At 46.1% G+C, this 25,293-nt stretch overlaps 1 protein-coding gene and 1 non-coding gene across 2 annotated transcripts in view; both read left to right on the plus strand.

Annotated features, from left to right (window-relative positions):
- LOC100389376 (uncharacterized) overlaps nucleotides 1-25,293 on the plus strand; it is an 86,831-nt gene that overhangs the window by 55,162 nt on the left and 6,376 nt on the right. Inside the window, exons 2-4 of the mRNA XM_035285897.3 lie at nucleotides 5,150-5,228; nucleotides 11,813-11,986; nucleotides 18,527-19,395. Coding sequence (XP_035141788.1) covers nucleotides 5,150-5,228; nucleotides 11,813-11,986; nucleotides 18,527-18,754 — 481 coding nt within the window. The 3' untranslated portion in view covers nucleotides 18,755-19,395. The remainder of the gene's footprint in view (nucleotides 1-5,149; nucleotides 5,229-11,812; nucleotides 11,987-18,526; nucleotides 19,396-25,293) is intronic.
- Nucleotides 21,179-21,282, plus strand: LOC118151973 (small nucleolar RNA U13). The gene has a single exon (XR_004740361.1). It is a non-coding gene; the product is annotated as a small nucleolar RNA U13 (small nucleolar RNA).

Here is a 25,293-nt window from a genome sequence, read left to right on the forward strand (position 1 = left end):
AGGCCAACTAACATGTAGCTGTGTTGGATGCTGTTGGTACCCTGCCCAGATCCCCTTTACCTTGTCAGTGTATCCATCCCCCAGCTGCCATGTGGGGCTCCAATAGCTCACAGATGCCTTTTCCTCCAGAAAATTGCTCCCAGTGGATAGGAGACCCTTTGTCCCCTCCTGTGCCCATCCCCTTCAAGTTTCAGCCAAGAAGGTACAAAGGCCAGCCCCTTTATCGCAAGAAAGGATCAATTCCTTGGTGCTATTTATGCTTTTGAGTCCCCCTTATGGAGTGAGGTTGAGGCCAAACACAAAGTTGCAGCCATATCCTTCTCTCCTACCCTTCCCTGCTTCCTTCATTCCCTTTCTTCTGAAGCCAGATCTCAATAAATCATGTGCCTTGAATCCTGTCTCAGGCTCTGCTTCTAGGGAACCTGACCTAATACAGCTGCTCTCCCAAGTGGCAGAGTATTGACCAACCCAAATGACTGTAGAGAACCCTGTGAGTATAGTGATGATGATTAATGCCCAATGACAACAAGCAATGGCAACAACAGCCCCTCTCCCTACGTTCAGAAAGCATAGACGAGTAAAGGCCCACTGAGAAAGAAGTGGAGTGTGTTTTTCTACAATAGATGGCTCCTTCAATAGGCATCTGGCAGACAGCTGTGCTAGCAAGGGTATAAATAGCCTTGTTAGCAGAGAGCCACAGGCGGAGGTTCCATGGGTTTAACCAGTAAAGGAAGCACATTGACTGGAAGAACCTCTGAGCCATGACTAGAGAGTCGCCGGGTAGGTCTGTGCTCTGCCTGGGAGCCAGCTGTGTCCCAAGCGCCACACTCCCCTGGGCAGGGTCTGGAGCTCTCTGGAAGGAAGCACAGCACCTGCCCAGGGAACTGTCTGCTCTGATGAAAGGCTGCAGGAACTCGCAGCTTTGTTTTGCTCAGTCTCTGGCCTCTTCATGATGTCATTTTGTTCTTGGGGCTTTCTTTTTAAATCTTTTTGCAATTTTCCCCTTTCATTTCCCTCTTCCTTCTTTTCTACCGCCTGCTTTCCTCTCTGGGCCCAGTCTTCATCATTAGGGACTGTGAAATTGGGTCTGGCTCCATTTAAAAAAAAAATTTTTTTTTTTTGAGACAGTGTCTCTCTCTGTCACCCAGGCTAGAGTGGAGTGGCGCGACCTCAGCCCACTGCAACCTCCACCTCCCGGGTTCAAGCAATTCTCCTGCCTTAGCCTCCCAAATAGCTGGGATTACAGGTGTGCACCATCACACTTGGCTAATTTTTGCATTTAAAATAGACGTGGGGTTTCCCCATGTTGGCGAGGCTGGTCTTGAACTACTGACCTAAGGTGATCTGCCCGCCTCAGCCTCCCAAAGTGCTGGGATTACAAGCGTGAACTGCCACGCCTGGCCAAGGTCTGGCTCCATTTTGGAAGGATGAGGGTGGATTCTTACCTTCTTCCAATAAAGCATCTCCAAGATAATTCCTTATTGCTTCTGTCACCTCTTAGAGTTTAACTTAAATGCACTGTTATGTTGAAGACCTCCTTCCCACTAGCGGTGAGGATGGTAAGGGAGTTGGTGAGGGGGCAAAGAACCCTCTCCTGCAAGGCCACTGGGGGATACCTTGATCTAACTATTTTGAAACTATGAGACAAAGAGCACAGTAAATGTTTTTCAAGATACTCCCAAAGATTTAGGGATACACCTCAAATATCTCTGACCTCTTCAGCAAGCACTTAGTTGACTCACTATTTCTAGAATCAGAGTGGCTCCTGATTATTATTCTCAAGAGATCTGGAATCTTGTGTTTTGATTTAGAGGTGAAAAAGAAAACTTTGGATAACTCTTACCCATTTCCATAACTTTTCTCTCAGATGTGGTGGCTCAAGCCTGTAATCCCAGCACTTTGGGAAGCCGAGGCAGGTGGATCACTTGAGCTCAGGAGTTCAAGACCAGCCAGGAGTTCAAGACCGGCCTGGCCAACATGGCGAAACCCATCTCTACTAAAAATACAAAAATTAGCCAGGCGTGGTGGCAGGTGCTTGTAATCCCAGCTACTCAAGAGGCTGAGGGAGGAGAATCGCTTTAACCCAGGAGGCGGAGGTTACAGTGAGCTGAGATTGTGCCATTGTGACAACCTGGGCGACAAGAGCAAAACGCTGTCTCACAAATGATGGGTTCAGCAGTCAATTATAAGTGGTATTTTCTCAATTCAGCTGTGAGAAAAAGCTAGGTCAGTATAAGGGAGGATCAAATCAGTCCAGCTTCTGGTCATAGTGTCCAGAATGCCAGCTGGGGGTGTTGGAAAATCACAAGGAAGAGGCAGTCTTGCTATGAACCCAAGGGTTGTGCTAGGAGCAGCAGCTTGCACATAGCAGCACTCAGTTAATGTTTGTAGAATGGCTCCTCCAAGAGTCAGAAGGTCAAAAAGAAAGCTGAGAGAAGCAGGAAGAACCAAAAACGGAGGGCAGACTCTTGTGCTAAGCCAGAGTCCCACTCTTCCACCAAGCCATGTTCCCACCATTTGCTGGATTGTACATGGCTGATACTCTAGGACTTTCCCACACTATATGAAAGTTGTTTTGTTGCCTTCATTATAAACAGCAGGTAAAGTATTTGGCTTTCTAATAGTTCACAATGGAGGACAGGGCAGGGACCCAGTAGAAATGACAGGTGATGCTGGTCTTGGGGATAGTCTTCAGAAACAGGCAGTCTTCTTCTTGAGAGTTAATTTTATTTTATTTTTTGAGAAAAAATTTCACTCTGTCACCCAAGAGAGTGTAGTGGCACCATCTTGGCTCACTGCAGCCTCTGACTCCCAGGCTCCAGCAATCCTCCCACTTCAGTCTCCTAAGTAGCTGGGACTACAGGTGCATGCCATCAGGACCGGCTAATTTTTGTATTTTTTGCAGATACGGGGTCATGCCATGTTTCCCAGGCTGGTCTTTCACTCCTGGGCTCAAGCAATCCTCCTGCCTTATCGGCCCAAAATGCTGGGATTACAGGCATGCACTACCACGCCCAGCTAATTGTTTGAATTTTAGTAGAGATGGGGTTTCACCATGTTGGCCAGGAAGGTCTCTATCTCTTGACCTTGTGACCCACCCGCCTCGGCCTCCCAAAGTGCTGGGATTACAGGTGTGAGCCACCATGGTTGGTCAAGAAAGATTCCATAGTGGGGCTCTTTAAGCAACATTTTCTTGAGCATGAGTAGGCTTTGGGAAATGAATGCTGATTTACCCTTCCCCCGTCCTCCCTCCCGTCTCTCCTTGCACAGCCTTTGTAGCTGATAGACAGGAAGGCATTAGTGTGTATTCCAGGGAAGCATGTGGGTTCTCAGGCCAGGAGGTGGCATTCAGCGACCTGGCCAGAGCACAATGTAGAAATGAAAAGATAAAAACCTGAGATATGTGATGGGGGCTGCAGTTTGGAATAAACGGGTTCAGGCCCTCTGCCCAGTCAGCCGAATCCTCTGGCAGCTGCTGCATTTAATGGACAACTCCATTAACATCTCCCTTAAGGGGGGGCTGTTGGGGGTGCAGGAAGGAGTGTCTCTCTCTCTCTCTCTCTCTCTCTCTCTCTCTGTGTGTGTGTGTGTGTGTGTGTGTGTGTGTGTGTAGAAACTAAAAAGGCTTGGGGCTTTCCTCATGATCTCTTGGAGTCTATTCACAGTTATAAATCTGTTGTGTTGGCATTTTTGGTTTCCTGGGGAAGCTTTGTGGTTCCCTTTGTCTGTGTACCATACCCGGCTTTGGCAACTGAGGTGGAGCTGCAAAGGACAGCAATTTGGATAGGGTAGAAAGGGGGCTCAGACCACCTGCTTTCTCAGCCCCACAGGCTAGGGAAGATGAGAAGGCATATATCTTTTCCCCTTTGTTTATTTGTTTGTTTTTGAGACAGAGTCTCTGTCAGCCAGGGTGAAGTGCAGTGGCACAATCAAGGCTCACTACAGCATCAAACTCCTGGTCTCAAGTGATTCTCCCACCTCAGCCTCCTGAGCAGCTAGAACCACAGGCGCACACCACCATACGTGGTTAATTTTTTAAATTTTTGTAGAGACGGGATCTTCCTATGTTCCTGGCCTCAAGCAGTCCTCTCACCTCGGTCTCCCAGGGATATAGGAGTCAGCCCTTTCCCCCTCGTAACAAAGAAATTGTCAACTCTGGAATTCAAAAGATAAAAACATGAGGGATTCTGGGGTGCCCTCAGAGCACTTCTGGAATGATGCTGGTAGATGAGGAGAGGGGAGGGAGGGAATAGGTGGGGCCAGGATCCAGAAGCATGGGGTCATGAGGGACAAGATACTGGCCACTACAGGAGGAGATGAGGGACAGGTCTAAAGGGGGAACATGGGAAGCAGACAGACTCAGCTGCCTGACATGCCTAGGTTCAGGCCCTCTCCAGATGGAGAAAAGGAGGAGGTGCCTCTTCCCATGGCTAATGAATGAGACTGAAAACCTACCAGATGATTGTGGTGCCTGAGTCTTCCTGAGTCCCTCGAACACAGAGAACACAAAGGGTAGTAACAAGAAACCAGATTTCCACTGAGAGATTTTCAGTCCTAGATCTTCCCACTCCAGTCTTTTAGCTGCTGTCAGACCACATTAGGGCAGAATCTTGAATCCAACCATATCACAGCTGCTGGGGATTTCCCCAGAGGAAAGTAGTGTGACACGAGCAGGCAGAGCAGCTCTGATCCAAGACTTTGCTCCTGGCATCCCTGAATACCCTGACTAGCTTACCTCTTCTTAAAAGTTACTTCCAGAGGCAAAGCTAGTTACTTGGGGATGGTGCCTACCCGCAAACACAGAACTGTGTATGACTTGCCCAGAGACAAGTTCTTAGATAAAGGCTGTGATTTGCAGCCATGGTGGCCTGACCCTGAGTCCTGGGTTGGCAGGGAGGCCAGGGTGGAGGGTACAGTGGACACAACCCTGGCCTAGAGATGAAAAGTGTGGGGTTCAGGTCCTGATTCTACCCTGTGTAGCTGTGTGGTCTTGAGTTTTTGCTAAGTTCTGTAAGTTTTAGTTATTCATCTCTAAAATGGAAATAATAATACTTTCCTCAGAGTGTTGTTCTCAAAGTCATATAAAATCACTTTGCAAAATGCCGTACTAATGGAAAGAATGATTTCCTTTATTCATTCTGTCTTCCAGATCCAAAGGCTGCTCTTGGGAATGTGTGAAGGCTATTGGGTTCAAGGGAAGCATCTGGAAAGGGGAGTGTGAAGTAAGGGTAAGAAGAGAAGAAGGGAGGCTAAAAGATAGGGGAAGTGGTGTTCCCTGTAGTCATGAGGACATGACATGAGCTTCTCACTCACACAGTAAGAGTCAATGAGCACCTGGTGGAGGCCACTGGCTTGAAATATCCAAGGGCCTGATGCTGCTCTGATACAGGGAGGGCAAACAGGGGCAGCCAGAAAATGGGGCTGTGAGCACGGGAAGAGAGTGAGGGGCAGATTAGGGATGAGGTTGCTGGCTGTGACTCTTCAGGCCTCGATCTCAGATTCTGACTCTTCTTCTTCTTTTTTATTATTATTATTTTTTGAGATGGAGTCTTGCTCTGTTGCCCAGGGTGGAGTGCAGTGGCGTGATCTTGGCTCGCTGCAACCTCCGCCTCCCGAGTTCAAGCGATTCTCCTGTCTCAGCCTCCTGAGTAGCTGGGATTACAGGTACGCACTGCCACGCCCAGCTAATTTTTGTATTTTTGTTAGAGATGGGGTTTCACCATGTTGTTCAGGTTTTTTTCGAACTCCTGACCTTGTGATCCACCTGCCTTGGCCTCCCAAAGTGCTGGGATTACAGGCATGAGCCACTGTGCCCAGCCCTGGCTCCTCTTTTTATGCATCTTGTCTGCCTTTACTCCCACTGCCAAGCATGTGGCCCTGCATTCCACTCCTAATTCTCCAGAGAGAGAATTTGATACCCTCCCCTTACCAGGTTGCCCTGCTTCAGAGCTTGAACTCTCATTATAGAGCACATGGCTGCATAGGATGAAAACAGTAGCTCAGGTTTTTGAGGGATTCCCATGTACTAGGTACGGTGCTAGGTGCTTATCTCACTAATATAATCCTCTAAACAACCGTACTGCAGTAGCTTCTAATATTTTCCCCATTGTGTAGATAAGCAAACTGAGAGGCTAGATAACCATTGAGTGGGAGAGCTAGGATTTGCATCCAGGCTGACTGGCTTCAGAGCCAGAGCTTGTAAGCAGCTTCCGTGCTGCTTTCGAGGTAGGCCTGTGAGTGAAGCTGTGCATCTAAGCAAGTAAGTGCTCTGTTCGGAGCTGTGAATGGGCATAGTATGAAAAGGGTTCCATGGCCATTTCAGGTTGATAAGCACTGAGGGAAGGGGCACATGGCTCCTTTGACATGTTCCAGTAGACAAACTTTCTCCATTTGTTGACTTTGGAGTTTCTTTCCCAACATTATCTCAGCAGAGAACTCCTTTTTATTTTTTTGCAACATGCCTACTAATCTACAGTGGACAATAGGACTACTGGTTTGGGAAGTGCTCTCCTAGACTTATACTCCACCCCACACCACTCAGCACCAGAGGTAGTGGCAGCTAAGATTTCTGCAGAGCACCAAGTGTTTGGTGGCCAGTCAGCTCAGATGGCAACCACAGGCTGCTAATTAACCAGGGTCAGGCAGCAGCTGCTGTCCCCGGGCTGATGAAGAAGCCATCCAATAGAGTTGGGTGATTTATTTCTTGCTTTCATTTCCCTCTATCACTGCTCTTGTCTGGACCCTCTACGTCAAGTCGGCACTGTCACAACAGTTTCTTGACAAGTGTCCCTGCCAGCTGGTTCTTCCCTCCAGTCCACCCTACATACCTGGCCAGATCTGTCTTCCTAACATGAGGCTTGGAGCTTGCCACTCTCCTGTCCCGAATGTATTAATTCAGCTTTCAAGACTGTCTTGGTTCCCTGTTTTCCCTGCACACCCCTATGCTGTGGGTGAAGCTGAATCATTTTAGGCCCCTCTCTGCTCAGCACATCCAGCTTCCTCTGGCCAGTGCTGGAAGAGCTCCTTCCTACCTCAGGAAGGGAGGGAGTTTCTTTCCCAACATTATCTAAGCAGAGATAATTAAAAAAAATTTTTTTTTTATTTTTTCAACATGCCTACTAATCTACAATGGGCTACAGGACTACTGGTTTGGGAAATGCTCTCCTGTCACGGTCTTGTGTTCTCACTCAGTCACTTATCCATTCCATAAGCATTTATTTTGTGCCTATGTGCCAGATCCTGTGCTAGAATAATACACACTCCTTAACCTCCAGGAGCTAATGAAAACAGATACATGTACAATGGAGTGATGTGTATTAAGGTAGAGTGATACTCCGGGTTTTACAGGCAGGGACACTATGTCTGCCTGGGGCACAAAAGGCAAGTCAGGGTAGGATTTCTGGAGAAGGGGATGTTGAAGCTTAAAGGATGAAATGGTATTAGGCATTTGAAAGAATATGGTATGCCAGGAACTGGCCAAGGATGTGTTGGTTACCTGGATTTTTGCAGTAGGCTAAGCAGGCAGGTTCTCTCCAAGCTCCCTGTCCTCAGGGAGCATCTCAGGCTAATTCTGCTGACCTGCAGAAGCCAGGTGAGGGGACAACACTTGTTCTCATCAGGAGATGGGGTCTAGAAGCTGAAAGAAGGAAAGGAGGACAATGCCTGGCATGCTCCCTGCATCCTTATGGTTCAGTGACCGATTCCTCCTCCTCCCCAGCTCCGAAGTCTCCTCTAAGAGATACAGATTCAAGCAGTCTGGTTGCCAGGGGCAACCCCAGAAGGCAGCTTCATTCCAAAGGCAGACACTGAAGGCCCTACCCGAGGGCCTCATAGCCTGCCTCTGATAGACAAGGGGTAGGTGGCTCACCTCGGCCAGTCCCCTTTGGGAAGTGACTGGACAGGGTCTGAGTGGCACATGTGGAAGACAGCCCTTCCAGCCATTCAACAGGGCCCCGAGAAAAGAAAGGTGACCCACAAAACAGTAGATGGCATTTTAATACCAGGAATACTTAATAAGAGTAACATAACCTTGTTTTTCTGAGATGCAGTGTAATTTATTTCAGGCCTCGGGCTTAATAACTAACCGCTGACAACCTGCAGGTCTGGTGCATGTGTGTATAGGTCTGCAGTGTTAATGAGATTGTAGAAATGGTGGGTTTCTCTTGTTCGCAATTTTCCTGCTCTGTAGAGGCTGTCCACCAGTAAGCTACCCCTTTTCCTGAGCTAGGACTTGTGATCTGTGAATATGGACACTGCCTAGAAGGCAGAAGGTGCAGACTCCTCTTGAGAGAGCATGTCTGGTGCAAATGACATGCAATTGGGTTTAACGCTCCCTGCTTCTTTCTCTTGTTCCTGTTATTCTGCCTGCTTACATTGCCCTCTGCTCTCCCAACAACAAGAGAAGCTTGTGCTATGTGGAGTCAGAACACCTGGGTTTGTTTTTGTTCTGTGACATGGATGATGTATTTAATCATCTTGAGCCTCAGTGTTTTACCTGTGAAATGAAAGCAGTAACAACTCCAATCACAGGGTTATTGCAAATATCAAATGAGATCATTGATGAGAAAGCTTTTTGTAAACTAAGTAATGAGGAGGGGGAGGAAGAGGAGAAAGTTGTTGAGTGATTACTGTGCTAATTGCTATTCTCTTTATTTATATTATCTTTTCTTTTTCTTTCTTTTTTTTTTAGATGGAGTCTCTCACTCTGTCACCCAGGCTGGAGTGCAGTGGCATGATCTCAGCTCACTGCAGCCTCCATCTCCATGGTTCTGGAGATTCTCCTGCCTCAGCCTCCTGGGTAGCTTGGATTACAGATGTGAGTGATCACATCTGGCTAATTTTTGTATTTTTAGTAGAGATGGGGTTTCACCATGTTTGCCAGGCTCGTCTCAAACTCCTGATCTTGTGATCCGCCCGCCTTAGCTTCCGAAAATGGTAGGATTACAAGTGTGAGCCACTGTGCTTGGCCTAGAGAGCCTTTAAGAGCAGAATCTTCCTGCTTTCTAATTTCTTCCAATTTATGTCAAATCACTGCTCTCTGGCCCAGCATGTCCCAAACACATGAGCCTCCTTTCTCATCTCAGGGCCTGCCATGTCAGGTTTAGCTTAGGGCCTTTGCACTAGTTGTTCCCACAGCCTGGAAGCTGCTGCTCTGAGATTTTTGCCTGGCTGGCACCTTCTTATCATTCAAATTTTATCCTAACTCGCAAATCTTTTCTGACCTCCTAATTTAAAATAGCTTCCTGGGGGGCAAAAACATAGACTGTACACATGTACTTTCTTTTGTATGAATAAATTTCTCTGGAAGGATGCACAAGAAATTAATATTTTGTTGCTTATGGGGAAGGAAAGTGGATAGCTAGGAAACAGGGCAGGAAAAGAGACTTCTCTGCATATCTTTTTCTGTTTTTTTAAATGTAGATTAAATATATTATCTATTCAAAAATTAAAAAATATAAACATAAAGAGAAAGTAAAGTAGGCCCCTGCTGAGCTTCCTTCCTTCCTTCCTTTCCTTTCTCTCTCTTTCTTTCTTCTCTCTCTCTTTCTTTCTTTTTTAGAGACAGGGTCTCACTCTTTTGCCCAGGCTGGAGTAAAATCACAGTGGTGTGATCACAGTTCACTGTAACTTCATGATCCTCTGGCCTCAGCCTTCCAAGTAGCTAGGACCACAGGTGTGCACCCGCCAGATTTTCCTGGCTATTTAAAAAAATATTTATTTCATAAGAATAGGGGATCTTGCCATGTTACCCAGGATGGTCTCAAACTCCTGGCCTCAAGTAATCCTTCCAAAATGCTATGATTGCAGGAATGAACTACTGGGCAGGCCTCTTTATTTACTTCATAAATTTTATTTACAAAACAGGTGGTGGGCAGATTTGGCCCATGGCTATAGCTTGCTGATCTGATCCTTGCTCTATCATATCTTATTTGATATTCATCCTGGCACTGATTATTGGTTTCCTCATTTCTTAGCTGCCTTCTCCCCACCCCCACACACTAGAATGCAAGCCTTATGAAAGTAGGGTGCCTCTCTGTCTAGTTACCACCATATCCCTGCACCTGGAACCATTTCTGGCTCATAAAGACTCAATAAATACTCTTCGAATGAATATTTGAATGAATTATGTTTGTCTGGGCTGACGAGAAGAGCAGTCCTATCTGAAGGGAGATAAGATGAGATAAACTTCTGATGGCAGCTCCTCCAGGAAGAATCATTTCTAGTTTGGTCATCCTCAAGAAAGTCCAACCTGTAGTTCTTGTTTCGAGGAAGTGCTGCTCATGTCTACTTCCTGACAGCAGATATGAAACTGAGTAGTACCTGTCCTCCTCGGACACGCTCCAGAAGAGAGGGAAACCAATGGATTAATCACTTTTTAATTTAAGAAGAAAATCACCTTACACACACACACACACACACACACACACACACACACACACACCAGGAGAGACCTCAGAGTCCAGAGAAGTCGCTCTGCTCAGTTGGCAAGTTGGGCTTTGCAGATTAACAGTCGCGCCCTGCCTGAGAGTATGGAGGAACCGTGACTCTGACTACCAGCATGACATGAGGAACAGCCAGGACCTGGGGAGGAGGAGGAGGAGGTAGGAGAAGGGAGTTTGGCACATTCCAATTTAGGCACATTCCTTGAACAAACAGCCTGAATCACCATGTGCTTATTAATTTAAAAACTCTCTGAATCAACACATTCTTTGCCTGTCCAGGGCTGGGCTTTTTGCAGCCATGCAGCTCACTGGCCAAGAAAGTGTGGGGTCCTGCAGAGAAACGGCTCTAGAGGAATCACCCGAGCCACTAGGCACTGCCTTGCAACACTTGGAAGACTAGCAGAGGGTCTTCAGGCTGAGCTACTTTTGTTCCCTTGGAAAAAAGTCATAGGCAGATGCCTCTTCTACCTCCCCCAACACCTTCTTCAACACCAGACTCCCTCTTCAGCTCACTCAGAGGAAGCTGGGAAGGTTCCAGTGGCGCACTACTGAGAAGCAGTGGGAAGGGCCAAGGTTACAAGTTCTCCAGGCATGGGGGCGAGCCCTGGCTCCTTCACTTGCTAGTCGTGTATTCTCTCTGTCTCTCTAGCTTTCTCTCTCTTTTGAGAGATGAGGTCTCACTATATTACCCAGGCTGAAGACTGGACTCCAACTCCTGACCTGGGTTCAAGTGATCCTCCTGCCTCAGTCTCTCAAGTAGCTGGGACTCCAGGCACATGCCACTACGCCTGGCTGTAATCTTGATCAAATCATGCAAAATCCCTGAACCACAGTTGTTGTTTTTTTTTTAACTTTCTCTCCAGTAACACCCAGAGGAGCTATATAAATTTAAATAAAATAATGTGCCTAAAGCACAAGGGCTAGAGAAGCAGCCGGAGAGAGGTCTTGGGGAGGGAGGAGGGCAGGGTGTTGGCCCTCCAGTGGAGCAAGGAAAATGATGGGGCCCATCTTTGACTGGGTGCTTGCAGCTGAGCCCACAGAATCTCACATTTTATTCCCACACAATAGGGAATGACCTTGACCTTCCTGACCCAGGATCTAGCTTGGCAACGTCGTTGGGTCCTCTGGTATTCAGGCCACTTGGCTCTCACTGGCTGGTTCTCCTGGAGCTTTGAGAGCCCTCTGATAGGCCTTCTTTCAGAGTAGTGGTGCTTTCTCCTTCCCTCTTGTAGTGGTGTCTCTCCCTCAGACAAGTCCAGGGACTGCTGGCCATCAGCTGAACCCGAGGGAAGCGAGGCCACAGCCTATGAGATGTACCCCACACTTCCTCTGCCCCGCCCCCAAACCAGGATTGTGTCTGTGTTTTTCAGGGTGTGCTGCTGGAGCCCTGGGAGGAGGGGGTTGGGCAGCCGCTGCTGCTGCCGCTGGTGGTCCCTGTGCTTGAAGTGCCGGGTGGTATCGGAGTCCATGCGCCCAAGGCTTGCTACTCTCTCCTACTGCGAAGATGCCCAGCACCTAGCAACATTTTCTGGCCCAGCAGAGGGGTGAGAGATCAAAGGAGGGGGTCTGGGGCATGCATTGCTTCTGGGCAGACCCATGCCAGTGTGACATGGGGTTTCCTGCCTGAGTGTTACTGATTGCGTGGCTGCGCCCACCACGCTCGTCTGGGTGTGTGTGTGTGTGTGTGTGTGTGTGTGTGTGTCTATATGGGCGGGCAGTTGTGTGGGGGTGCACAGACGCTCTGGGTGTGTAGGAGGGTCAGCACTAGGGGGGGCTTCTAGGATTTGTCTGTGGCCTCACCTCCACCCTCCCTGCTCCTGGAGGGGGAGCTGTAACTCAGCCCGGAGGCCACCTAGCTGATTCCCTTCCCCCATCCACCAGCCGCTTGCTCTGTCACAACAAGAAGCTTTGGCAGAAAGGGAGGGGAGCGTGGGTGCTGCAGAGAGAAAAACACCCCAAAGTTTCAGAAAAAATGGCAGAAGAGATGCCAGCACCCAGGAGCAGGAGCCTTCTGCTTCTCACAGCCTGCACTGCAGGGCTGGGGGAAGACCACTGTTTCCTTTCCTTCCTTCCTTTCTTCCCTCCCCGCCCTTACTGAGGGATATTCAGGAAAAGGAAACCTTACAGTGAGGGGAGAAGGGGAACAAAGAGATTCTTTTCAGAGGGGTCATGGGATCTTTCTATAGCCACCAGAAGACACAGTTCTGGGCTCTGCTTGCTCTGGGCAAAGTGTGTGTGTGTGCACGTGCGTGCGTGTGTGTGTGTGTGTGTGTAGGAGAGAACAAAAGAGAGAGAGAAGGTGTGTGTTAGTGTGTTAGTTCATGCATGCCTGTGAGTAAATGTGTGTTAATATTTGTGTCTGAGTGTGGATGTGAATTGTGTGTGTGTGTGTGTGTGGTGGGAAGCAGTAAAGATAAAAGCAGACAGAACAAAAAGAATCATATACAAGGTTGGTTAGATAGTTGCCCTTGGATAGTCCACACATGAATACTTGAAAATTGACTGTGCAATAGGTTGGCCATTACTCAATATTTCGCAGCATTAGAAAAAACATGTATACAGTGAAATACCTCAAAATTGACCATTTTTCCTCATGCTTTGAACTTAGGGTATTTCATTTGGGCAATGGCTCCTTTTCTGCAGGGTAAAAACCTCCTTACTCAAAGCTCAGAATACAGTTTTGTTGATCATTTCACCTAAGTAAGGGCTAGAGTTTCTCTTAGCATTATTTGCTTGCAAAATATTTGAGTTTGTATACAAGATCCCAAGGGGAATATTTATCCCACTCAAGAAAACAAGTTGCTTTTACCTCTTTGAAGTATCTATTTGCATTCCAACAATATGGTACTTATAAATCACTCCTTTCTAGCAATTTATTAAAGCAACTCTTAGAGGCAATACTTTAAAAAAATAGCAAGTCTGTATTTAAAAAAAAATTTTTTTAAGCCTACAATGAGTTTCAATAGCTTATCTTTCTATAGCCACCAGAAGACACAGTTAGTGATGTCTCTTCACTTGTGATTATAATAACTTCTTGCATTTACTGAGTCCTCTTCATGCACCAGACACTACATTAAATGCTTTACATACATGCTCTCATTGGGTCCTCCCAGCCAAGGAGGTACCATTATTTTATAACTAAGGGGTAGAGAAGTAACTTAACCAGGGTCAGGAAGGTAAGAAGTTTCAGGGCAGAACTTAAGTTCGAGTTTTGGTCCAAAGTCCCATGCCTTACCCTCTACACTCAGTTGCTTTTTTATTTATTTATTTATTTATTTATTTTTTTTGAGTCAGAGTCTCACTCTGTCATCCAGGCTGGAGTGCAGTGGCACGATCTCAGCTCACTGCAACCTCCACCTCCTTCCTGGGTTCAAGCAATTCTGGAGCCTCAACCTCCTGTGTAGTTGAGATGACAGGCATGTGCCACCATGCCCAACTTTTTTTTAATTTTTTTTATTTTTAGTAGAGTCCAGGTTTCACCATGTTGACTAGGCTGTCTTGAACTCCTCACCTCAAGTGATCCACATGCCTCAGCCTCCCAAAATGCTGGGATTACAGGCATGTGCCACCATGCCCAGCCCATTTCTTTATATTTCACTGCCCAAAGATGTCAAAACATGCAGCATGCAGGTGTCTACAGAGGGCTGTCACCACAAAAACCTTGGCTCCTGGTTCAGATCTACCGTTAGGGCTAGTGCCTGGGAATTATGGGTCGGTCCAGCTCTGAGATTTTAATTCCTGTTGCTGGAACAAGGGGAATAAATCCAGCTCTGTTAGGCACTCAGTCTCTTGGGATTTTTCAGTTCTCTCTGGGACAGTAGATTTTTTTCGTAGGGTCATCTCTGATAGAAGTATACCGGGAATATTGGCATGAGGAAATCAATCAATGCAAAGCATATCATGAGGTATGTATTCAGCACCATGAGGATCAACTCAGTGAGAATAAGCTCAGAAGATTGTAGGAAGAGTGTAGGACTTGGAGGAAGAGCAATGATCCTGCACTCGATCTGGAAGGGGTGGGGCAGAGGGGGCAAGGAGAAAAGGAAGGTGATGGGAAGAGGTCGCAGAGGGGCATGTGGTGTATGTGCAACTGGAGGAAGCAACTGGATGACTAATGGAGAGCAGCTTTATTACTTTGACTTTTTGAAATAAGAACCAGCTTATGAAGGTGGGGAGGGAACAGCCTGGGAATAAATTAATTGAGAAAGGAAATTAAAGCCATGATTTCTGCTCTGCTGACGAGCAGATGTCAGCTTGCCTCTAGCCTCTTGCTATATTCAGTGCTTTTCTAGAGATAAATGGTAGAGCTCAAAGAGGTTCCAACAGGGCCTGTACTGAATACTTGAAGGCTCTGGGATATTTTGGTCATGAGAAAAGAGGGCTGGAAGTTGAGGACCAGGCTTCTAGGCTCAGTGGATTTTTTTTTTTTTTTTACATGAGCTATTTCACAATTACCAGTAGATTTAACTGCAAAACTGAAGGGAGATCAGGTAAGCATTTATAAAAGAGGAAATTAAAATGCTGGTATCCAGCACTGCAACCTCTACCTCCTGGGTTCAAGTGATTCTCCTGCCTCAGCTTCCTGAGTATCTGGGACTATGGGCATGTTCCACCACGCCCAGCTAATTTTTCTGTATTTTTAGTAGAGATGGGGTTTCACTGTGTTAGCCAGGATGGTATCAATCTCCTGACCTCAGGGGATCCACCTGCCTTGGCCTCCCAAAGTGCTGGGATTATAGGCATGAGCCACAGTGCCTGGCCTCAGACCACTTTTTATACCCTATGCAAGAAGGAACTGTCAACCTAAATAACGATCAGAGAGACTCTCTAAAAGAAAATACCTTTATTTTGGAATAGAGCACTGCAATGGAAATGTGCATGCCATAGTAAACTATGTGAGTATTCAGGGGGGTAAAGGAAGACAAAGTCTTTTTCTGAGACACAGTCTGGCTCTCTTGCCTAGGCTGGAGTGCAGTGGTGCCATCTCATCTTACTTCAGCCTCCACCTCCCAGGCTCAAGAAATCCTCCCACCTCAGCCTCCAGAGTAGCTGGGACTGTAGGCATGTACCATCATGGCTGGCTAATTTTTTCTTTTTTTTTTTGAGACACAGTCTTCCTCTGTTGCTCAGGCTGTAGTGCAATGGCATGACCTCGGCTCACTGCAACCTCTGCCTCCTGGGTTCAAGTGATTCTCCTGCCTCAGCCTCCTGAGTAGCTGGGACTACAGGTGCAAGCCCCCACGCCCAGCTAATTTTTGTATTTTTAGTAAAGATGGGGTTTCACCATATTGGTCAGGCTGGTCTTCAACTCCCGACCTCATGATCCTCATGCCTCAGCCTCTCAAAGTGCAGAGATTACTGGCGTGAACCACTATGTCTGGCTGCCTCGCTCATTTTTATATTTTATGTAGAGATGGGGTTTTGTCATATTGCCCAGGCTGGTTTCAAACTCCTGGATTCAAGCAATCCACATGCCTCCATCTCCCCAAGTGCTGGGATTACAGGTGTGAGCCACTGTGCCCAACCTGACAAAGGCTTTTAAAGGAAAAATTAAGAAGATTCCATAAATATTTAAAATAATTATCCTTGGCTTTAAAGATCAATACCAAGGGTGATGCCAGACTGAGCTTGGATAGGCAGTTGCTGGGCAGATGTCCTGGCAGAAGTATTTTTTTATGTAATGTCGTGAAGGCCCTTTGTGCAAGGTTGTGGGCTTTACAGTCTTTTGTAATTTTTTTTTTTTTTAAATCAGGCATACCAGCTTGAAAACCCTCTCTTCATGGTCTGCCCTGAGTTTTCTTAACAATAGTGACTTTATTTTAATATTGACAACTTTCACAGAACTTAATTGTAGTCCCTTAATCCATAGTTGCCTCTGATTCTGAACTGCCCAGAAAGAAGGGACGTTAGCTGGTTTATTCCTTGGGTTTTTTCCTTTCAGTTATTTATTCACAACTGGTGTCAGACACTGGAGATGTGAGAAAAGAAAAAATCGTGGTACCTGCCCTTCAAGAACCACAGTCTTGTAGGTGAAACAGGGATAGAAACCACAAATACAGGGCCCTGTGAGGTAGCCCATGTCTGTAATCCCAGCACTTTGTGAGGCTGAGGTGGGTGGATCACCTGAGGTCCGGAGTTCAAGATCAGCCTGGCCAACATGGTGAAACCCCGTCTCTACTAAAAATACAAAAATTAGCCGGGTGCGCTGGTGCGTGCCAGTAATCCCAGCTACTTGGGAGGTTGAGGCTGGAAAATTGCTTAAATCCAGAAAGCAGAAGTTGCAGTGAGCCAAGATCGTACCATTGCACTCCAGCCTGAGCAACAAGAGCGAAACTCTGTCCCCTGCCAACCAAAAAAACAGAGGTCACAGAGTAGAATTTGGTGGAAGCAATTGTTACAGAGTCCCAAGTACAATGGGGCTTAAGAGCTGTCTCCTATCCTGGTCCTCCAATGAGGACTTCCTTCCTCCCTTCTTCTCTTCCTGTCTTCCGCAAAGATGTAGTAAGCACTGTGAGCCAGGCTCTGAGTTAGGTCCTGCAAATACGCAAATGAACAAATACCACTCCCTGCCTAAAGGAGATAACGGGCTAATTATGTTCTTCCCAGACTCCATGCTAGGGCATTCACTGGTCCATTTTACTATCATGATGAAATGAGAAAAAGCAAGAGGCAATGTAGTGAGTCTTTAAATAAAATTAAATGTATTCAATATAAGATCTTTTCTCTTTAGTTTGAGGTCGTATTCCTACGTACATGCTTTCCTCAAAACATGTTGATAGTAGATGGTAGTCACCATTGACTTGTTTATTTCCTTGCTTGCCAAAGTGAAAATTAAGCAATCTTTTGTCACATCACAAAAAGTGTGTGTGTGTGTGTTGGATGGTGTTACTGGTTAAAGAGTCATTTCCTCTGGCCAGTTGCGGTGGCTCATGCCTGTAATCCCAGCACTTTGGGAGGCCGAGGTGGGTGGATCACTTGAGGTCAAGCGTTCCAGACCAGCCTGGTCAACATAGTGAAACCCTGTCTCTACTAAAAATACAAAAAATTAGCCAGGTGTGGTGGCAGGCAGCTGTAATCCCAGCTATTCTGGAGGCTGAGGCAGGAGAACTGCTTGAACTCAGGAGACAGAGGTTGCAGTGCTGAGATCATGCCACTGCACGTCCAGCCCAGGCGACAGTGTGAGACTCCGTCTCAAAAAAAAAAAAGATTCATTTTCTCATTCCAAAAGTGGGACTAAGGCAGGGCATGGTGCCTCATGCTTATAATCCCAACACATTGGGAGGCCAAGGTGGGTAGATCACCTGAGGTCAGGAGTTCGAGACCAGCCTGGCCAATATGGTAAAACCCTTTCTCTACTAAAACTACAAAAAAATTAGCCGAGGTGGTGGCACATGCCTGTGGTCCCAGCTACTTGGGAGGTGGAGGCAGGAGAATCACTTGAGCCCAGGAGGCAGAGTTTGCAGTGAGCTGAAATGATGCCACTGCACAATAGCCTAGGAAACAGAGTGAGACTCTGTCTCAAAAACAAAACAAAACAAAAAACACCACCAATAACAACAAAAAAAACAAAATGAGACTAGAGTGACCTTTTATCATCTAATAAAGTGGACCTGGCTAGGCATGGTGGCTCATGCCCGTAATCCCAGCACTTTGGGAGGCCAAGGCAGGCAGATGACCTGAGGTTAAGAGTTCGAGACCAGCCTGACCAACATGGAGAAACCCTGTCTCTACTAAAAATTTAAAAATAATAATAATAATTAGCTGGGCATGGTGGTGCATGCCTGTAATCCCAGCTACTCGGGAGGCTAAGGCAGGAGAATCGCTTGAACCTGGGAGGCAGAGATTGTGGTGAGCTAAGATCGCACCATTGCACTCCAGCCTGAGCAACAAGAGCGAAACTCAGTCTCAAAAATAAATAAATAAAATAAAGTGGACCTTAATTAAGGAACATGGATTTATCAGACATGACAAATGCAGGCTCTCATGCCACTCCCTACCCTCCCTAGATCTAGAAGGGAGGAAATGGGAGAGCCCCAGGCTTCAAGAGAGGCAGGATTAGCTCTTTTCTTGTTACCCCTGTACAGGGCACCAAGAACAGCAGCCTTTCAAGACCCTGTAGGAGGCAATGTGGGAAGTCCTGCACAGGCACAAGCGCAAGCGCCAGTAGCTTTTGGAAACAGTGGAGCTACAGATCAGCTGAAAGAACTGTGACCCTGAGAAGGATGAACGCTTCTTGGGCACTGCCATCTGAAGTTTACTCCCTGGCCCATGTTCTCCACATGTGTCCTGGGGGACCAGCAGCACTGGGATGAGGTCAAGGCTATGGGTGTCTCCCACATGGACATCAAGGTGCTGAAGAAATTTGGCAAGAGCAAGACACTCGACAAGTATGATGCCTTTTTGGCCTTAGGGTCTCTGATCAGGCAGATCCCACAAATCCTGAGCCCAGGCCTAAATAAGGAAGGGAGGTTCTCTTCCCTGGTGACGCACAGTGAAGACATGGTGGCCAAAGTTGATAAGAAGTCCAAAATCAAGTTCCAGATGAAGAAGGGGCTCTGTCTGGCCATGACTCTTGGCCATGTCAAGATGACAGATGATGAGCCTGTGTACAATGTCCATCTGGCTGTCAACTTCCTGGTATCATTGCTCAGGAAGAATTAGAAGAACATCTGGGCTTTATACATCAAGAACACCATAGGCAAGCCCTAGTGCCTATATTAGGGCATATTCTAATACATCTTAGTGCCACAAAGAGAAAGAGGAAGAGAGAGACAGATGAACAAAGGGAGAGAGACTTGGAATTCAGCAATCTCCTTTCTAGACAAGGGCTCCTCCTCCTGACATCACAGAGATGTCTGATGTTCTAGGAGTCTACGGGCCCAAGAGACCTGGGTTCATCCATCTGGTTGGAGAAGGACAGCAATTCTACAGAGGGACCTACCAGGAAAAGCTGGTGAGACACCAACAGGCTGCCCCAGAGAGGAGCCTCTGGCTCTTTTACAGGATAACTGAATGTGGTCACCAGCTTTTATCAAAATTAGCCAGGTTCTCAGAGTTTCCATGGCCCAGGCACAAATAATCCACAAACCAATCCCTTCAAATTATACCCCTGAAATAGTCACACACATGCTCTCAACATAGCATTAGCACCTAAACTCAAACTACGACACACCCACAAGTCTGCATAACCCTGCTTTTACTTAAAGCTTGTGGGTTTAAACTAATGTAGGAGTCAGTCTGGGGACCAAAGGGTGAAAGTCTTATGATGAGGTGGCGATTTGCTTAGGGAGGAGGATGCCATGCATGCATGACATCCAGAGGTTGGGAACCAATGGTCTCACAGGAGAGTTAAATGTATAAGCAGGCTGGGCGCAGTGGCTCATGCCTGTAATCCCAGCACTTTGGGAGGCCTGAAGTCAGGAATTCAAATCCAGCCTGGCCAACATGGTAAAACCTCGTCTCTGCTAAAAATACAAAATTAGTCGGATGTGGTGGCACATGCCTATAGTCCCAGCTACTCAAGAGGCTGAGACAGGAGAATTATTTGAACCTGGGAGGCAGAGGCTGCAGTGAGCTGAGATCGCAACACTGCGCTCCAGCCTAGGCAAGACAGAGCGAGACTCCATAACAACAACAACAAAAAGTATAAGCAATTATTTCAATACAGTGTAATAAATGCAGATACAAAGACAGAAAGGACCGTAGTGTAGGGATAGGGTGATGAGTTTAGCATGGGTAGAGGTGAGGGGCATCTGATGGAAGTGCCTGAAAGGGGGACTAGAAAAGGAGGTTGGAGGCTGATTGTGAAGGGCTAGACTAGGAGTAGGTTCTCAGGAAGCAGAGCTGAGTGGAGAGCTGCTGACCAGTGACCTAGGGAAGCTGGGAGAGTCTTTCCCAAGGAGCTGACCCTTGGGATGCATCTCTTTCCTCACCTTCTGCCTTAAGGCTCTCTTCTCCTTTTTCTTTCCCCCTGCCCCACATTCCCTAAGCATGCTAGGCCCAGAACATCCTCACAGGCTGCTGCTCTAATTACTTCATCCCATTTTAATTCTGCTGAGTTAGGAGCCTGTGAACTCAAGAGGAAATTCATGCAAAATACCCAACAAATTGAATGTGCTGGCATTTTAGAACAGGTCTGACCCTATCTGCCCCTTCATCCTCCCTTCCTGTGGCCCTGCCCCTGACCAATCTCAGCTGGAGAAATCAAAGGTAGAATGTGCTGGTGGGAAGAGAGGGTGGCATTGATGAAGTAAGATGCTGAGTTTCGCTGAATGGTTTGAGCCATTTCTTGGAATGAGGACAGGGTGGGAGCTTTCTGATGGGAGCCTTCTGTGGGAGCCTTTTAGAACTGATGGAGTCCATCTCTAGAGACCTGAAATACTATGTGTGTTTGTGAGTTGTAATGTTTCCTTGTCCCTCAAGATACTTACAAGTTAGGAGAGATTTCTTATTCCTGCTGTTTGTCCATGGAGATGCTAAATCACTGAGAACAAATGGATGGGGGTTTTGTTTTTGTTTTTGTTTTTTTGAGATGGAATCTCTCTGTTGCCCAGGCTGGAGTGCAGTGACATGATCTCAGCTCACTGCAACCTCCACCTCCCAGTTTCAAGTGATTCTCTAGCCTCAGCTCAGTCTCAGGATTCCATTATACTCTGAAAAATTACTGAAGTCTTTAAGAGTTTTTGTTTATGTGGTTATCGCTATTGGTATTTACTGTATTCAAAATGAAAACTAGGATCCGTTTATAGATCATAAGTGGGATGATTGGGTCTTCATGCCCGTGTGTGAGATGTGCTTCCCTCAAACCTTGTTATGATGGTGGCACATTGCCCATCTGATGTGAAAAAGAAAGAAAGAAAGCCTGAGATGTTGAAAGAATATTTATTAATCCATTTAAATTTAAAATACCAAAAATAAACATTATGTGTTAACATAACTAACACATTTTGGTGAAAAATGTACTATATTTTCCCCCAAAAATAGTGATGAAATTGGCATGTTTTACATTTTTACAAATCTCTAATGACTGGCTTAATAGAAAATACCTGGATTCTCACCGGGTGCAGTGGCTAATGCCTGTAATCCCAGCCCTTTGGGAGGCCAAGGCAGATGGATCATCTGAGTTCAGGAGTTCAAAACCATCCTGGCTAACATGGTGAAACCCCATTTCTACTAAAAATACAAAAAAATTAGCCGGGCGTGGTGGTGCACGCCTGTAGCGCCTATAATACCAGCTACTCGGGAGGCTGAGGCAGGAGAATTGCTTGAACCTGGGAGTTGGAAGTCTCAGTAAGCCAAGATCACACCATTGCACTCCAGCCTGGGCAACAAGAGCAAAACTCCGTCTCAGAAAGAAAAAAAAAACAAAAAAACCCCAAACTGGATTCTTTAATTCTTTATCTTATTCTCTTATTGCAATTAATTTTTTTTTTTTTTTGAGATAGCATCTGTCACCCAGGCTGGAATGCAGTGGCATGATCTCAGCTCACTGCAACCTCTGCCTCCCAGGTTCAAGTCATTCTCCTGCCTCAGCCTCCAGAGTAGCTGGGATTATAGGTATGTACCACCACACCTGGCTAATTTTTGTATTTTTAGTAGAAACAGGGTTTCACCATGTTGGCCAGGCTGATCTGGAACTCCTGACCTCAAGTGATCCACCTACCTCAGCCTCCCAATGTACTAGGATTACTGTGAGCCACCATGCCCGGCCTAATCAGTTTCAATATGTTGTTTTTGTTGTACTCCTGGATTCAAGTGATCTGCCCGCCTTGGCCTCCCAAATTGCTGCAATTACAGGTGTGAGCCACTGTGCTTGGCCAATGCTGTTATTTCCTAAATATCTCTTTAATCCATGACATGGAGAAAATCTAGCCTCACCAAGTTGGAAAAGTGAGAAATATTTTAGTCTTCAGATAATTGTGGATATTTTTCTTGGACACTACACCAGAATTTGACACAAATAGTTTTTTCTTTCTTTTCTTTTTTACTCACCACTATACTAAAGAGGAAACATAGCTTCTTAAAGGTATATGGAATCTGAAATCATATCAATCAACTCCTATTCTATTACATTAAAATCCATTGGTTAATCTCAAACTTTGAAGAGATTTTGTAACATTGTTCGTTGGTCATTTGGAAAATATAGGTCCACTGAATTATATATAGCTTCTAAATGTTGATGCATTTCATTATGCAATTACTTTAAAGTTACATTCATTACATCACTATCAATCTCATCAAAGAAGTCTTTAACTATTGAGAAGTTTTCAAGTTCATGGTGACATATACAAGTATTCCAAAATTCTAATTTTTCACTTGAAAGCTTGAATTTTATTATTGGCAACAAATACTGTCAGTTGTTTTCCTTGAAGTAATAGTCTCACTTTGTTCATTTTTGGAAAACTATCTGCCAGACACTCAAATCTGAAAAATCATAGTTTGTCTCTTTGTTATTCTTTCAAGTAAAAATAATTCTCCTTGCCAAGTGCCATGGCTCACACCTGTAATCTCAACACTTTGGGAGGCTGAGGCAGGAGGATCGCTGAGCCCAGGAGTTAGAGATCAGCCTGGCAACAGCATGAGAGCCTGTCTGTACAAAAAAATAAACAAAATTAGCCAAGTGTAGTGGTGCGTGCCTGTAGTCTCAACTACTCTGGAGGCTGAAACTCCATCTCAAAAAAAAAAAAAAATCTGATAGGCAGGAGCAGTGGCTCGAGTCTGTAATACCAGCACTTTGAGAGGCTGAGGTAGGAGGATCACTTGAGAATGGGAGGTCAAGGGTGTAGTCAGCCAAGATCGTGCCACTGCACTCCAGCCTGAGTGACAGAGTAAGTCTCTATCTCAAAAAAGCAAACAAACAACAAAAAACCCTCAAAAAGCAAAACAAAACAAAAAAAAAAAAAAAAACCCAGGCTAGGCGTCTTGGCTCACGCCTGTAATCCAAGCACTTTGGAGGCCAAGGCGGGCGGATCACCTGAGGTCGGGAGTTCAAGACCAGCCTGACCAACATGGTGAAAGCTCGTCTTTTAAAAAAACAAACAAACAAACAAAAAACCAAAAACCCAGAACAAAACAAAATGATATTCCATGAAAAAAGAGGCTAGCTCTGCTTGAAACAAAGACAATAGCAAAAATGCTTTTCCTGGGGACTATCTCTGTACTTGGGATACAGCAGAAATGCTTTATGTGTACTTTCTATTTTATCCAAATTTTTTTTTAGAGTTCCCCACTTGTCACCCAGGCTGGAGTGCAATGGTACACTCTCAGCTCACTGCAATCTCCACCTCCTGGGTTCAAGCAATTCTCCAGCCTTGCCTCCTGAGTAGCTGGGATTACAGTTACATGCCACCATGCCTGGCTAATTTTGTTTGTTTATTTATTTACTTATTTATTGAGACAGTCTTGCTCTGTTGCCCAGGCTGGAGTGTAGTGGTGCGATCTAGGCTCACTGCAACCTCCACCTCCCGGGTTCAAGCAGTTCTCTGCCTCAGCCTCCTGAGTAGCTGGGATTATAGGCGCCCGCCACCATACCTGGCTAATTTTTGTATTTTTACAACATGGGGTTTCACCATGTTGGCTATGCTGGTCCCGAACTCCTGACATCAAGTGAGCCACCCACCTCAGCCTCCCAAAGTGCTGGGATTACAGACTTGAGCTACTGCTCCCAACTGTCAGATTTTTTTTTTTTTTTTGAGATGGAGTTTTGCTCTTACTGCCCAGGCTGGAGTGCAATGGCATGATCTTGGCTCACCACAACATCTACCTCCTGGGTCCAAGCAATTCTCCTGCCTCAGCCTCCCAAGTAGTTGTGATAACAGGCATGAGACACCATGGCTGGCTAATTTTGTATTTTCAGTAGAGATGAGGTTTCTCCATGTTGGTCAGGCTGGTCTCAAACTTCCAACCTCGGTTGATCCACTTGCCTCAGCCTCCTAAAGTGCTGGGATTACAGGCATGAGCCACCATGCCCAGCAGAATATTTTTTAAAAAGTACCCAAGAGTTGAGGTTTAGTAGAAATTAATAATCTTTACTGTTCGATCAAGAACATTCCTGTTTTTTCTTTTCTTTTTTATTTCAGGCCCATACTGGCTAAAAGAACATTGCTGAGTAAACAGGAAATGTTTTTAGTGCATGTACATGGCAGTGACATGTACTATGACTGCTAGCAAAGGTTAGCACCACTGTTTTGATTTGTGCTGGGCACAGGCTGTTTTACCCACCATTGCTTTTGCACTATCAGTGCAAATGTCAACACAATGAAAAAGACACATTATCTTACACTATTGTGAAAATAGCTTTAGCTGGGCACAGTAGCTCATGCCTGTAATCCCAGCACTTTTTGAGGCCGAGGTGAGAAGATGATGGCTTGAACCAAGGAGTTCAAGAATAGCCTGGGCAACATGGCGAAACCTATCTCTACAAAAGATACAAAAATTAGTTGGGTGTGGTGTTGCACACCTGTGGTCCCAGCTACTCGGGAGACTGAGGTAGGCGGATCACTTGAGCCTGGGGAGGCAGAAGTTGCAGTAAGTCAAGATCGCACCACTGTGCTCCAGTCCGGGCAGCGGGAGTGAAACCCTGAGTCCGGGCAGCGGGAGTGAAACCCTGACTGAAAAAAAACAGAAACAAAGACAAAAACAGAAAAGGAAAGAAAATAGTTTTAACCTCACAGGCCCTTGAGAGGGTCCTGGGGATGCCCCAGGGTTCCATGGAGCACGTTTTCAGAACCACTGCCCTAAATGACACGTCTGAGTACCTCAGAGTTGGTCCTAGGTCTCTTTCCTTCTCACTCTAGTCTCTCCTTAAGCGAGCTCATATACTGCCTTTGAACTACCTCTGAGTAAATGACCT

The sequence above is a fragment of the Callithrix jacchus genome, chromosome 2 (assembly GCF_049354715.1).
Source record: "Callithrix jacchus isolate 240 chromosome 2, calJac240_pri, whole genome shotgun sequence".
In the NCBI taxonomy this organism is placed as follows: domain Eukaryota; kingdom Metazoa; phylum Chordata; class Mammalia; order Primates; family Cebidae; genus Callithrix; species Callithrix jacchus.